This window comes from Carcharhinus amblyrhynchos, unplaced genomic scaffold (genome assembly GCF_965287045.1).
Source record: "Carcharhinus amblyrhynchos unplaced genomic scaffold, sCarAmb.v2.hapA chromosome_250, whole genome shotgun sequence".
Lineage (NCBI taxonomy): Eukaryota > Metazoa > Chordata > Chondrichthyes > Carcharhiniformes > Carcharhinidae > Carcharhinus > Carcharhinus amblyrhynchos.
In genome coordinates, this window is record NW_027649990.1 from 39,069 (window position 1) to 51,846 (window position 12,778).

The window sequence follows — 12,778 nt, forward strand, 5'->3', positions numbered from 1 at the left end:
GAAAACAACTGAACAACGAAACACCTGAACACGTTAACACGATGGACAGAGAGTTGTTATAAATGTTTTACCTGGTCACAGGAGCCGCACTACACTGTTGCTCTGTCTTAAATATGTACACAGGTTAGAAAGCTCTGCCATAGGAGCTCCTGGGATTATGCTGTAAAACCTCAGAGTGATTTATCTCACACATGTACAGTTAGCAGCCTCTGTGATACAGTTATTCATCACCAGTGCTGGGTATAGATCAATTTACCAGGAGGGGAACTCTGAGAAATTGCCCCTTAGTGTCCAGGGATGCGTAGGTTAAAGGGATTAGTGAGTATCATATGTAGGGATATAGGGGTAGGACCTGGATGGGATTGCATTCAGTGCAGATTCGATGGGCTGAAGGGCCTCTTTCTGCACTGTAGGTTTCTATGATTCTATGAGATGTTCCAGTTCATCTGTAACCAATTCTAAATGCAAAAATGGGATGTCCTTCCCCAGGTGATTGCAATGAAGTCAATCAGCAGCAAAAGTGATCACCAGTGTCAACACAGAGGCAGTGGTTACAGTGAACCCTCACACCAGTGTGGACACAGCGACAGTGATTACAGTAAAGCCTCACACCAGTGTCAATACAGTGACACTGATTACAATGAACACTCACACCAGTGTCAACACAGTGGTTACAGTGAACCCTCACACCACTGTTGATACAGTGACAGTGCTCACAGTGAACCCTCACATCAGTGTCGACACAGTGACGGTGATTACAGTGAACCTAGAACACTACAGCGCAGTACAGGCCCTTCGGCCCTCAATGTTGCGCCGACCAGTGGAACCAAACTATTCCAATGTTATCTATACGCCTATCCAATGACCATTTGAATGCCCTTAAAGTTGGCGATTCCACAACTGCTGCAGGCAGGGCATTCCATGCCCTTACTACCCTCTGAGTAAAGAACTACCTCTGACATCCGTCCTATAATTATCACCCCTCAATTTAAAGCTATGTCCCCTCGTGTTAGCCATCACCATCCGAGGAAAAAGGCTCTCACTATCCACCCTATCTAATCCTCTGATCATCTTGTATGCCTCAATTAAGTCACCTCTTAACGTTCTTCTCTCTAACAAAAACAACCTCAAGTTCCTCATAAGGCCTGCCGACCATACCAGGCAACATCCTGGTAAATCTCCTCTGCACCCTTTCCAATGCTTCCACATCTTTCTTATAATGCGGCGACCAGAACTGTATGCCATACTCCAAGTGTGGCCGCACCAGAGTTTTGTACAGTTGCAATATGATCTCACGGCTCCGAAATTCAATCCCTCTACCAATAAAAGCTAACACACCGTACACCTTCTTAACAACCTTATCAACCTGGGTGCCAACTTTCAGGGATCTATGCACATGTACCCCGAGACCTCTCTGCTCGTCAACACTACCAAGAGTCCTTCCATTAGCCCTATATTCTGTAATCCTGTTACTCTTTCCAAAGTGAATCACCTCACACTTTTCTGCAATAAACTCCATCTGCCACTCTCAGCCCAGCTCTGCAGCTTATCTATGTCCCTCTGCAAACTGTAACATCCATCCTCACTGTCTACAACTCCTCCGACTTTGGTGTTACAGTGAACCCTCACACCAGTGTCGACACAGTGACAGTGATTACAGTAAAGCCTCACACCAGTGTCAACACGGTGACTGATTACAGTGAAGCCTCACACCAGTGTCGATATGGTGACAGTGGTTACAGTAAAGCCTCACACCAGTGTCAATACAGTGACAGCAGTGCATTTAAGGCATGTGAGGAAACAGTGTGAGTGAACCTAATTGGATAGCAACTTCACAGAGCTGACCCAGACACAAGAGGCCAAATGGCCTCGTTTCCTGCTCTAGCATTCCATGAGCTTGTGTCTACAATAGTTTCATCCCATCTTTTCCTACACACACACACCCCCAAACAGTCAGCGGGCGAGTATGAAGGGAAAGAGAAGGCCTGGAATGACGTACTGATTCTGTCCAGCCCTGTCTGGACAAGTTCCTTTTCATTTTCTTTCATGGGATGATAATGCTGCTGACCATGCCCAGCAGTTAGTGCCCTCTGAGAAAGTGATGGGTGAGCCACCATCTTAAACTCGCTGGAGTCCCCGTGTGGGTACATCTATGTGCTGTTAGGGAGGGAGATCTAGGGTTTTGACCGCAGCGACAGTGAAGGAATGGCTGATATACTTCCAAGTCGGGATGGTGAGTGACTTGGAGGGGAACCTCCAGGTGGGGATATTCCCAGGTATCTGCTGCTCTTGTCCTTCTAGATGGTAGGGGCGGTGGGTTTGGAAGGTGCTGCCTAAGGAGCCTTGGTGAGTTGCTGTGGTGCATCTTGTAGATGGTACACACGGCTGTCACTGTGCGTCGGTGGTGGAGGGAGTGAATGTTTGTGGTTAGCATGTCGATCAAGTGGGGCTGCTTTGTCCTGGATGGTGTCGAGCTTCTTAAGTGTTGTTAGAGTTACACCCATCCAGGCAAATGGGAAATACTCCATCACACTCCTGACTTGTGCCTTATAGATGGTGACAGGCTTTGGGGAGGAGTTAGGTGGTGAGTTACTGTCCACAGGATTCTGAGCTTGGAAGGCGATAGCATCAGTCTCAAACAGGGGTTCCATGAATGGATAGCTCACTATCCAGATCTCTGCCTCTTGTAGTGGAACACCATGTGGGAGCGTAGATACTCCTGTGGGTTCATTGTTCATGGGGATTCTATCAAGATTAGCCAGTTCCTTACAATGAATCCTGCACCTTGACCACACATTCCCTCTCAATCCTTTCCCTGTCACTCTCCGTTATCAATGTTCAGCCGATGAGATTCAATGTGAATCATGGCTGTCTTGTAAACGTCAGCCTACAGCTGATCACTATCAGTCAATCCTGTGCGCATGGTCCTGACATTCCAGTTGGCAGAGAGTTGGCAACTTCTTGCTTGGTACGATGGGATTCCATCCTCTTGTGGAACAGAGGCCCCAAGTACCCAGTGAAGCAGGTGGCCTGCGGCAGGTTGGCAGCTTATTATTCTGAGGCTACCCAACTGGAGGTTGACAGTGACTGACCATTGGGGCATGACGGTCCCCCGCACAGTTGGGTTGGCCTCATCATTCGTATTTGCCGCCTCCTGTGTTGTGTTCACGCCTCGCAGTGAAGGTGCAGTGTTTGCTCCAGAAAGCAAACCTGGGTAAAACTGATAGAGACCCTGCGCTGCCAAAAGGTCAGCTTTCCCCGTCTCAGGCTCGCCCACTGAATGTAAAGGAACACCAAGTCCTACGCTTGGCACTGGCTGGGTCACAGGAATCTGCAGGAAGATTCATATATCTATCTGTCTCACTCTGTGCGACAGCTACAACGTCAACCAAGATGCTGCAAACAAAAATGAAACTCCCATTTATGACATCAGGGAAGACTTGTCCAATTCGAGTTGTGTCAAAGATACAGAATTTGTCAAATACCGAAGTGGAGGTTTCAAACTCCAGTATGCCTTTGGTGAGCTGGAGAAGTTGTTAGTTACCACCTGCCTGCTGAGTTTTCTAGTCATTCAATAGGATATTTACTGGAGGGTGCTACCTGGATGGAAGCCATCTTCTAAACTTCAGCATCCTATTACTGAGTAGTGCTGACAGGCTGGGACAAAGTTCACTTGAGTTATACTCCTGGCGTGGTGTTGAGGTATGGACTGTCAAAGATGCAGCAAGTAGTCAAACTGATGGGAAAATGATGGAAAAAAGGGAAGGTCAATTTAGAGAGCAATGAGGAGGGCAATGAAGTGTTTGTGAGCAAAGAATGGAAATGAACTGGTAAAAATGGAGGCTGGTGAGATCATGAGCAGAGCTTTAGAAAGTAGAACATAATATTTGGAGTTTAACTGGGATTAGAGACCGAGGCTGTTGGGATAAAGGGGTGAGGGAGTCGGGGGCAGGGAAAACATATTGCGAGTGTGGGTGGGGAGAAGTTCAGATTCAGAAACAAATCAGTATTCATTTGAATCCAGACGACAACACACTGTGCAGTGACAGTCATCACACACGTGGCAGGACAGTTATAATTTCACAGTCATCAACTGCTGACTATTTCTGGACAAACTGAACGTCAGATCCAGTCATATATATGTGTGTGTGTGTGTGTGTGTGTGTGTGTGTGTGTGTGTGTGTGTGTGTGTGTGTGTGTCAGTCATCAGCACGGGACCTGGGGTCAGGTGGGACCAATATCCAGTGCCACAGCCGAGAAAATCCTCACCTAGTGACCAGCACAATGTGGAACAGGTTTTAAGCCATAGGGAGATGATTAGGAAGCACAGTACCCCAGCCTCCATGTTCAATTTGTGCAAGTCCATGTCCAGTGAGCAAATCAGGGAATCTGGTGCAGAATCACCCCTGGGATGTGTGTTAAACCAGATAACAGGTAGTGTCCAACTGGACAGCGAGTCCAGTGTGAACCACAGCAGTTTCGTGGTTAATTCACCTTGTAAGGAAGGCACATTCCAAGAAATCAAGCTGCCCAGCACCAAAAGGATTGTCTTTAAAGAACGGACTCATTCACCCCAATTACAAAGCTGCCCTCAACAACAGCACAGTCCTCCAGGTGGAGCCTCAGGCTGCTGCAGATTCACACCAGCGTACACCTACCACACCAACCAACCGTCACTCAGCTGCGGACCCAGTCACTATGGCAGTGGGTTATACGACCACTGCCACCACACCAAAGCAAATTCCCAGATCGAATTCCAGAAACCAGGGCTAATTCTCACCTCCCCCCTCCCAACCCCCCCAAACATCCTGACACCATCCAAATGGAGATCAGTTAGCAAATGGCAGTGAGGTGGTTGGGGGTTGATGCTGGGACCTTTGCGATACCTATCACCTCATGGTTTACCTGGGGATGCCCACTCACAGTTAAAGTGTGCTCTGTAGCTCTCAATACACCGTCACTAACAGCATCTTACACCTACAGACACTGGAAAGTTCTGCCAGACAGCAGAATAACTTACTCTTCAAACTAACCCAAGATTCTCCTGCCCTCCTCACTCACATCCAGTGCTTTATACTCTTTCAACACTAACCTGCCCAAATATCTCCACAGGGGTGGAGACTAGGAAGAGATCTATTTATATCATCTTCCTCCAGCTCAAGCAGACAGCACTTCCTAACTCACTGGGAAAGACTGCAGTAAGCAGACCACTATTATACAGGAATACCGCAGGGAGAAACAGAGAAATGGAAGAGGGGCTTAGAGGCGAGAGAGGGAGCGGGCTGAAGAGTGCACCAGATAGGCAACGGGCAAAAGACCAACACAGAGAAACGAAAGAGAGAGCGCAGATAGAAGCAAAAGAAAGGTCAGAACAAAAATGCTGAGAGAAGAAATGTCTCGTTATCGTAGTCTGAAATGGCTAAACCCTTATCTTGAGACTGTGCTGCCCATTCCAGCCCGGGAGAGAAACAGCCTTTCTGCATCTACCTTAGAGCACCCTGTGACTTTTTATGCACTCCAATCAGACAGCAATACCAGCACAAAAGGAGTGTTAAACAGCATTAAGACTATGCTGCAGGACTGATTGAGTGAGGAGGGAAGGTGCAATGTTCAGGAAAGCTCTGACCGGGGTACAGCAGCCACCGTACACTGTATCTGGCCACAGTCCAAGTACGAGTCGGTAATGGCCATACAAACCACTGGCTTATCAGGCAGCTCAGGAGCAAATCCACCCAAACAGGAAGTGAGGCCCTAAGAGTTTTAACACCAAAGACATCTGCTACTTAATGGAAAGCCCATTAATCCCAGGACACTGATAGCTCACAACAGCCTGGAGAGATATTGGAGGGGGGGGACAGGGGTGGGCCACACAGAGCAGGGTGGAGGGTCAGGGGGAAGAACAGCTTATATTTATACAGAACCTTTATTAAAGCACACAAGCTGTTTTCCAGGAACATTCAAAGCCCAAATACAACAACAAGCCACACGACAGATCTGAATAGATCAGATGACCAAAAAGACTGATCACAAGTCACATTTAAGGAACATCTTAAAAGGAGGACAGATGACAGAAAAAGAAAGGGAGATGGTGGGCTAAGGAGAGAAGAGGTTTATGGGTGTGGAGGAGGTTTGTAGGAGCTTAAGGAGGTTACAGAGATAGGGGTGTAGGACTAGAGGAAGTTAGAGACAGGGAGGGGGTGTAGGGCTGGAGGAGGTTACAGAGATAGGGAGGGGGTGTAGGGGCAGGAAGGTAGGTACAGAGATAGGGAGGGTTGTAGGAGCTGGAAGAGGCAGCAGGACTGTAGGGGCCTAGGGCGTGATATTACATGAGGGTTTGAAAAGGAGGCTGAGGACAGACCCTTTATTATTTGTTCAAAAAAAAGGGAGAGTTTAAAAAATTATGAAGAATCACACACATGCTCACATAGGTACCCCGCCCCATCAGCCTGAACCTGTACTGGTCACATCAGTGCTGGGGAAAGCAGCAGGTCTCCCTGTGGCTCTGAGCAGCTCCAGGTCCACTGACAAATCTACAGGAGTCCTCCGCGTGGGTAATAATGGAGAGGATGTTGAAGGCACGGGGAACTCACCCTGCTTGTAGGATAAGTGCACAGTGCCAGGAGAATGAATTGCAAACACTGCAGGTAGCCAGGCACGCAGGCACTGTTAAACATCTTCCCACAGCAGCATTGGGACAAGCGGAGGAATCTAACACGTACAGGTGAAGCAGACAGCACCGCAGTGATTCAAAACACACTCAGAATTGTGTTCTCACTCATCATATTCCTCTCCTCCTCAACATCACACCTTCACATTCAGTCGTATCTGTTTCCACAGAGGAACAATACACTCTGAACCATGTCAAACTTCACAGCCAACTGAAGATTTCAGAAGACCAGCAGTGGGATGAGTCTTGACTGAAAGACTTAGACAGACCAGACCATTCTCATCCAGCCAGGGATCACTGGACAGTGATCAGGAGCAGGAACCCTAGCTGATTTCCCCTCTCTCTAGAATTCAGGGAATATTAAGCAGAATCCAGTTATCGTTAATGCACTGAGATCTGTGACTCCCTGCCCATCCCCCAGTGTACACAGCACAGATGAATGAGACAGAAGGTACAAAATAGGAGGATTAGGAGCTATATGCTTGCTTTGGCATCTGAAATAACTGTGCATCGACTGCACTTTGACTTTCTGCGTTGAAACATGCCGAGCTGTTGTCACCTCCTGTACCAGCTCTGTGTAAAGTGAATTTTTGATCCCTTTTTCTAAGCACACTGCTAAACCCACTGTTATTCGGGTGCCCGGAAGTCAGCCATAGGTTGGGAAGGATCACTGCTCATTCCCCGTTCATTTTTAAAACTCTTTATGTTCCAACAGCATCATCTGGGTTAATAATTGACTGAGAAGTGGGTGAGTGAGTGAATGGAACGGACAAATCACCCAGGTTAGCCACACCTCCAGCCCTATGTTACCTACCCCCATGACTGCATCAGTGCTTCAGCTGTTGTGCATAGTTAGAAAGACGAAAGCTGCCCCACTGGCCCGGTCCATCTTTGCCATGGGGCTTTTTGCTAGCTGTGCCTGCTGGTGGACTGCAGGAGCAGCGCACCAGGAGGGAAAACATTCCTTCACCAAGGCTGCAACAAAACAGTGACCTTCCACTATTGTGAAGTAGTGACATTTTCCCCCCTACCATATTACCAGGTGACACAGAGTCGGCACGTGGCTCCAGCTCACATTGTAACACCTAGAGGAACGATGTGAAAGAGTCCCCTTCCTGACAGCTAAGAAATTGGGCTCATCTGCAGCAGGACACCAAGCTGCCAGATTCACCAGCCCGCCCTGGCGTTATTATACAGAGCACAGCCAATCCTGCATCCAACAGACGTGTAGCTTTGCAGCCACTGAATTGAGCAGGCAGCCTTTGCCAGTTGGTGTGTACTCAGCACTGTCCTCCTCCTATCCCAGGGACACAATTACATTTGAAGGAAGAGATTTGTGTCTTTTTACTCCTTAAACATTTTGCCAAAAAGCAGCGTTACAATAAGTACTGTAAGATTCTTTCCCCCAACCACACCTCATCATGCATCTCGAAAACACAAGTCAACAGGGTACAGACATCGATCAAGCTCGCAAGGTGGAGAAATGCAGTGTTTTAAAACACTACATTATTACAGCACTTACTTCACCCAATATTGCATTCAAGCCAAACCCTCACCTTCAGCGCTGTGCTAAATTCATCTCAAACTCAGCAATGGGATTCCCCATACCTTTTAGGGTTACACCATAGCCTTGGATGATTCCACATCCTCTTTGTACACAGGCTGAACATGAAAGAGCACAGTCTATCACACACTCAGTGCTGAAACCCTTATGACGCCCCCCCCCCCCCCCCCCAAGCAAACACAGGCAGCCCATACTAACTTCGTGATGTCTTCTTGCTGCAGTGGGTGGCGGGCAGGTAACAAATGGGATCCTGCTTAATCCATTCAGACTGCAGGGCAGCCAGCATGCTCGGAGGAGATTGTTCAACTTGGCTGGTGGAGGTAATCACCATTGGAAAAGTGGGTGCAGAAAGCACGGTGCAGGTCTAGAGAATAAGAGCTCACTTTCACAAAGCTGTGGTGATGAGAGAGAGGAGCAGGTGCGTGGGCGCACAAAATCTAGAGGGTGCCTCACACCAGCACACACCGACAGACTTGAAAACTGTGAGGAACAACTGGAATACTAGCCAGCAGGTCGCACACCCTACACTTCAAACGACCTCTGGAAGCTGGCAGGAGCAGAGACCAGAACCCAAATGTCGAGGAGCCACAGTGTAGTGAAATGACGGGCAGCAAGCGCCCACACAGGTAAGTAGTGTACAGCGGTATATAGAATCCGCTAGTCCACGGGAATAGATCACACAGCGATATACATTCTAAGCTCCCCAAACAAAGACACACAAATAAAAAAGTGAATGGATTCAGGAGCTCTTCCAATGATTCAGTCTTGAAAAGGATCTGCAGATTCAAAGTCAGGACAACCCAGCGTTGCAGAAGCGACCTTGTAGGTGGTGCGGTGGACTGTTTATATCCAGTATATTGTAGACACACAGGCAGAGGAATCCTGCAACCAACTCGGAAAGGGACTGGGAAGAGGGGGCAGCCTGGCACAGGTCAGCTTGTGGCTGTGTTTTGAGATCCTCTTCTCACTGGGGCTTTAGGCGCGATTTTTTCTTTCAGCTGGACAGATGCGTGTGTTTAAATACACACCTTAGTTTTTAAATATATCCTAGAGACGCCACTCACGTCAGCCGAGGCCAGTTTCCTTGGCTATTGTGCTGTCTAAGCTCTCTCGCTTTTCAGAGTAAACCCTGTGTCCCGTCTAGTAAAACAATTTCAAACACTGCCCTTCCAGTTCAGTCGTGAACTGCCACTTTCTTGCCCCTTCCGAAGCAGAGATGAAATATCGAATTCCCTCACACTCAATTTGACAGGAGGCAGCAGCAGATTTGCTTATAGAAATACAGCCGATTCAACGGCCCCCCCCACTCCACTCTGCCACCCTCACCACCCACCCCCCCCCCCACCCCGTGGTCACCGGCACAGAGCTTTTCCCTGTTGTAGAGTTTTCTCCATGGAATATTCTCAGTTGCTTGTCAGCGGGTCTGCTTTCTGAGAGGAGAGGGAAGGCGTGTGGGGTGGAGGGTGAGGAGAGCAGCGGGTCAGGCTGAGGTCGATGTCCCAGTTAACCCCAACTTCTCCAAGATTAAAAAGCCCCAGTGATAGCTGCCAAGTTGCTGGTAAATGCAGAAAGTTCCCAGTCAGTCGGTGAAGGAGCGATTGGCAGCAAGTGGGAGACGCACACAGACACTCAGGACAGAGCTGTCAAACTACTGAGCCGGGAGCTGGCACTAATCTGAAATCCAGCCAAAGTGGGGATGAAAGGAACTGGGAGTTTTGTCCCCACCGACACAGGAGGTGTTTAAACAGCTGGTGCCTTTAAACGATATCACTTGTCTTTGCTGCTACGTCCCAGAAGGTGCTGCTCCCATTGTATCTGTAGTTCGTTCTATCTCTTTTTAACCAATTCATTCTCAGGTTGGCTTCTTGCTTGTTTCAACCAACTTGCTTGTGTAAAATAAAAATTTGCAGCTGAATCAGGGTCCTCCCTTTGGGCTCTCCGGTTCTCGACTGCCGTCTCTCTGCTTCAGCCTCTCAATGTGGCTCGGTCTTGCAGCTATTCCATTGCCTGGGTGGGTGAAACGCCTTTTAATCTGTGCAGGAAGGAGTTCCCTCTGGCTGCCGGGGGAAATGCATTCACTTATTCATGGCTGCAGTTTCCTCTTTCTCTCTCACACGCTCCGTCTCCAGGTTCTGAAGCTTCTATTGATACAGCCCTGCCTTTAATTATTGCTTTAATCCAGTAAATGGGATGTGCAAAAAAACAGCTGGAGAGCCGGCCGGCTAGGCTGAAAGAAATCAGTTCGAGTCCACACCCACAGCTACAAGACTGAGGCTCGACTGAACCTGGAGCAAGGGGAGGGAAGAAGGGGAGGGAGGGCTACAACACACACAAAAAAAATCAGGAGCTGGCCAACAAACACAAAGCTGCCTGACCAGCTTTACACACATTGCAATCACAGCACTGCAGCAGACTGCATCTGATTTTTGGGGGGGGTGTGGGGGGTTCCTACTTCCTGTTCAATCCTCACAAGCTCAGTGAACATCCCCAGGCTTTCTGACTCTCTCCCTCCCCTGTCCCAGGCTAGCATGGCATGGTCCAGTTGCCTGTGTCCGCACCAGCTCCATTTATAGTCAGGAGCCGGCAGTAAATTTAGCACCAGCCAGCCAGGCGTGCCCCCGCCTTGGCCTCGGTCCCAGTGCGCTCCCTGCATCCCCTCCACCCCCTCACTACCCAGGGTCATGTCAAATCTGACCTAGGCTTGGAGGATTCAGAGGCTGCTTCTCTCCCGCTCTCCGATAATCACACAATAAATCTACAATTCTCTCTCTCTCAATCCATTCCCCCTCTTTCTGCACCTTCCCCCCCAGCAACCCTTCTTCTCTGAAGGAGCAGCAGGAGGGCACAGCATGTGTGTGTATCTGGGCTATAAAAGATCCAGCCCGCAGGGACACAAACCAGATTCCTTTGCCCTCCCCCCTCCCCCTCCACCCAGGAAACGGCCATGGTACTGGGAGGAGGCAAAGTGTGACACACCCACAGAGCCAACCCCACCCACCCACCCACACACAGTCAGAGACACATACAGTCAGACACATGTGTAACAATAACAGACTCACTGCTCCCAATCAAAGGAAATCATTAATATCATTCCTCCTTGAACTTACATACATGTGCAGTACAATATGGGACATCATTAAAACAGATGGGGGCCATTAGCGATGCGGTGGGAAAACAGCTGGGGGACGTGGAATAGATGCGAATGCTGAATTGAAAAGCTAGTATACTCAGGCTGGGCCAAATAGCCTTCCTCTGGGGAACACTCCACTGATTAGAATGGATTTTTTCTGATTTCCCACCTTCGATCATAGGTCTCCTATGATAGATAATGTTAGGGTAGCTGTAGATACCAGTGGAGCCACTCATTCTCTGAGCAGGCAGCAACACATACCAATAGGGCAGTCTGGACTGAATAAAGGACAGACTTTGTTTCTGGGGCCTGGTGACTGTGACCCTCAAATACAAACTAACTGGAATCAATACACACATTTCTCTCATTATAAAAACATATAGCATTGAAAAGACAACAATCCAGAGAAATATAAAACCCACACCTATCCATATGCTGCCAGGAATTCCCTCACTGAACCATCTCACCTCCCTTTCTTCAAAACCTTAACTGTGACACACCTGCCCCAATATCTCCTGAAGAAGCTCACTGTCACACTGTCTGGTGTCCCTCCTGTGAACTGCATTGAGGCTACATTATTAAAACTATACGACTCTCACCAACTTTTACAGATGCACCATAGAAAGCATTCTCTCTGGTTGTATCACAGCTTGGTATGGTCCTGCTCTGCTCAAGACTGCAAGGAACTACAACAGGTTGTAAATGTAGCCCAGTCCATTACACAAACCAGCCTCCCATCCATTGACTCTGTCTACACTTCCTGCTGCCTCAGCAAAGCAGCCAGCGTAATTAAAGATCCCCATACACCCCAGACATTCTTTCTTCCACCTTCTTCCATCAGGAAAAAGATACAAAAGTCTGAGGTCATGTACCAACTGACTCAAGAACAGCTTCTTCCCTGCTTTTGAATGGACTTATCTCACATTAAGCTGATCTTTCTCTACACCCGATCTATGACTGTAAACTACATTCTGTACTCTCTCCTTTTCTTCTCTATGAACGGTATGTCTTGTCTGTATAGCATGCAAGAAACAATACTTCTCACTCAATACATGTGACAATAATAAATCAAATTAAAATTGGTGCCATATAAATGCAGATTGCTGCCACTAAGTACTAATCAAACCAGTCTGTGTCCCCTTCCCTACAGCCCCCTTCGAGCCTGTTACACAGGAACAGGAGAAGGCCCCATTAAGCCCCTCAAGCCTGTTACACAGGAACAGAAGGAGGCCCCATTCAGCCCCTCCAGCCTGTTACACAGAAACAGGAGGAGGCCCTATTCAGCACTCACCCCCTTCCCCCACCCCGCCGCAACACTCTCAAGCTTATTACACCATTCAATGAGATCATGATTGAACTATGACCTAACTTCATATCACCACCTTTGTCCCACATCCCTCGAATAACAAAAATATTT

General features: G+C 48.3%; 1 protein-coding gene across 3 annotated transcripts in view; it reads right to left on the reverse strand.

Annotated features, from left to right (window-relative positions):
• LOC145338932 (dual specificity tyrosine-phosphorylation-regulated kinase 1A-like) overlaps positions 1–12,778 on the reverse strand; it is a 44,939-nt gene that overhangs the window by 15,396 nt on the left and 16,765 nt on the right. For 2 of the 3 annotated variants that reach the window (XM_080183328.1, XM_080183330.1), the window contains exon 1: positions 8,430–9,527. The exons of the other annotated variant lie outside the window; for it this stretch is intronic. In XM_080183328.1, coding sequence (XP_080039454.1) covers positions 8,430–8,562 — 133 coding nt within the window. In that variant the 5' untranslated portion in view covers positions 8,563–9,527. Of the gene's footprint in view, positions 1–8,429; positions 9,528–12,778 lie in introns of those variants that run through there. 3 annotated transcript variants of the gene reach the window in all.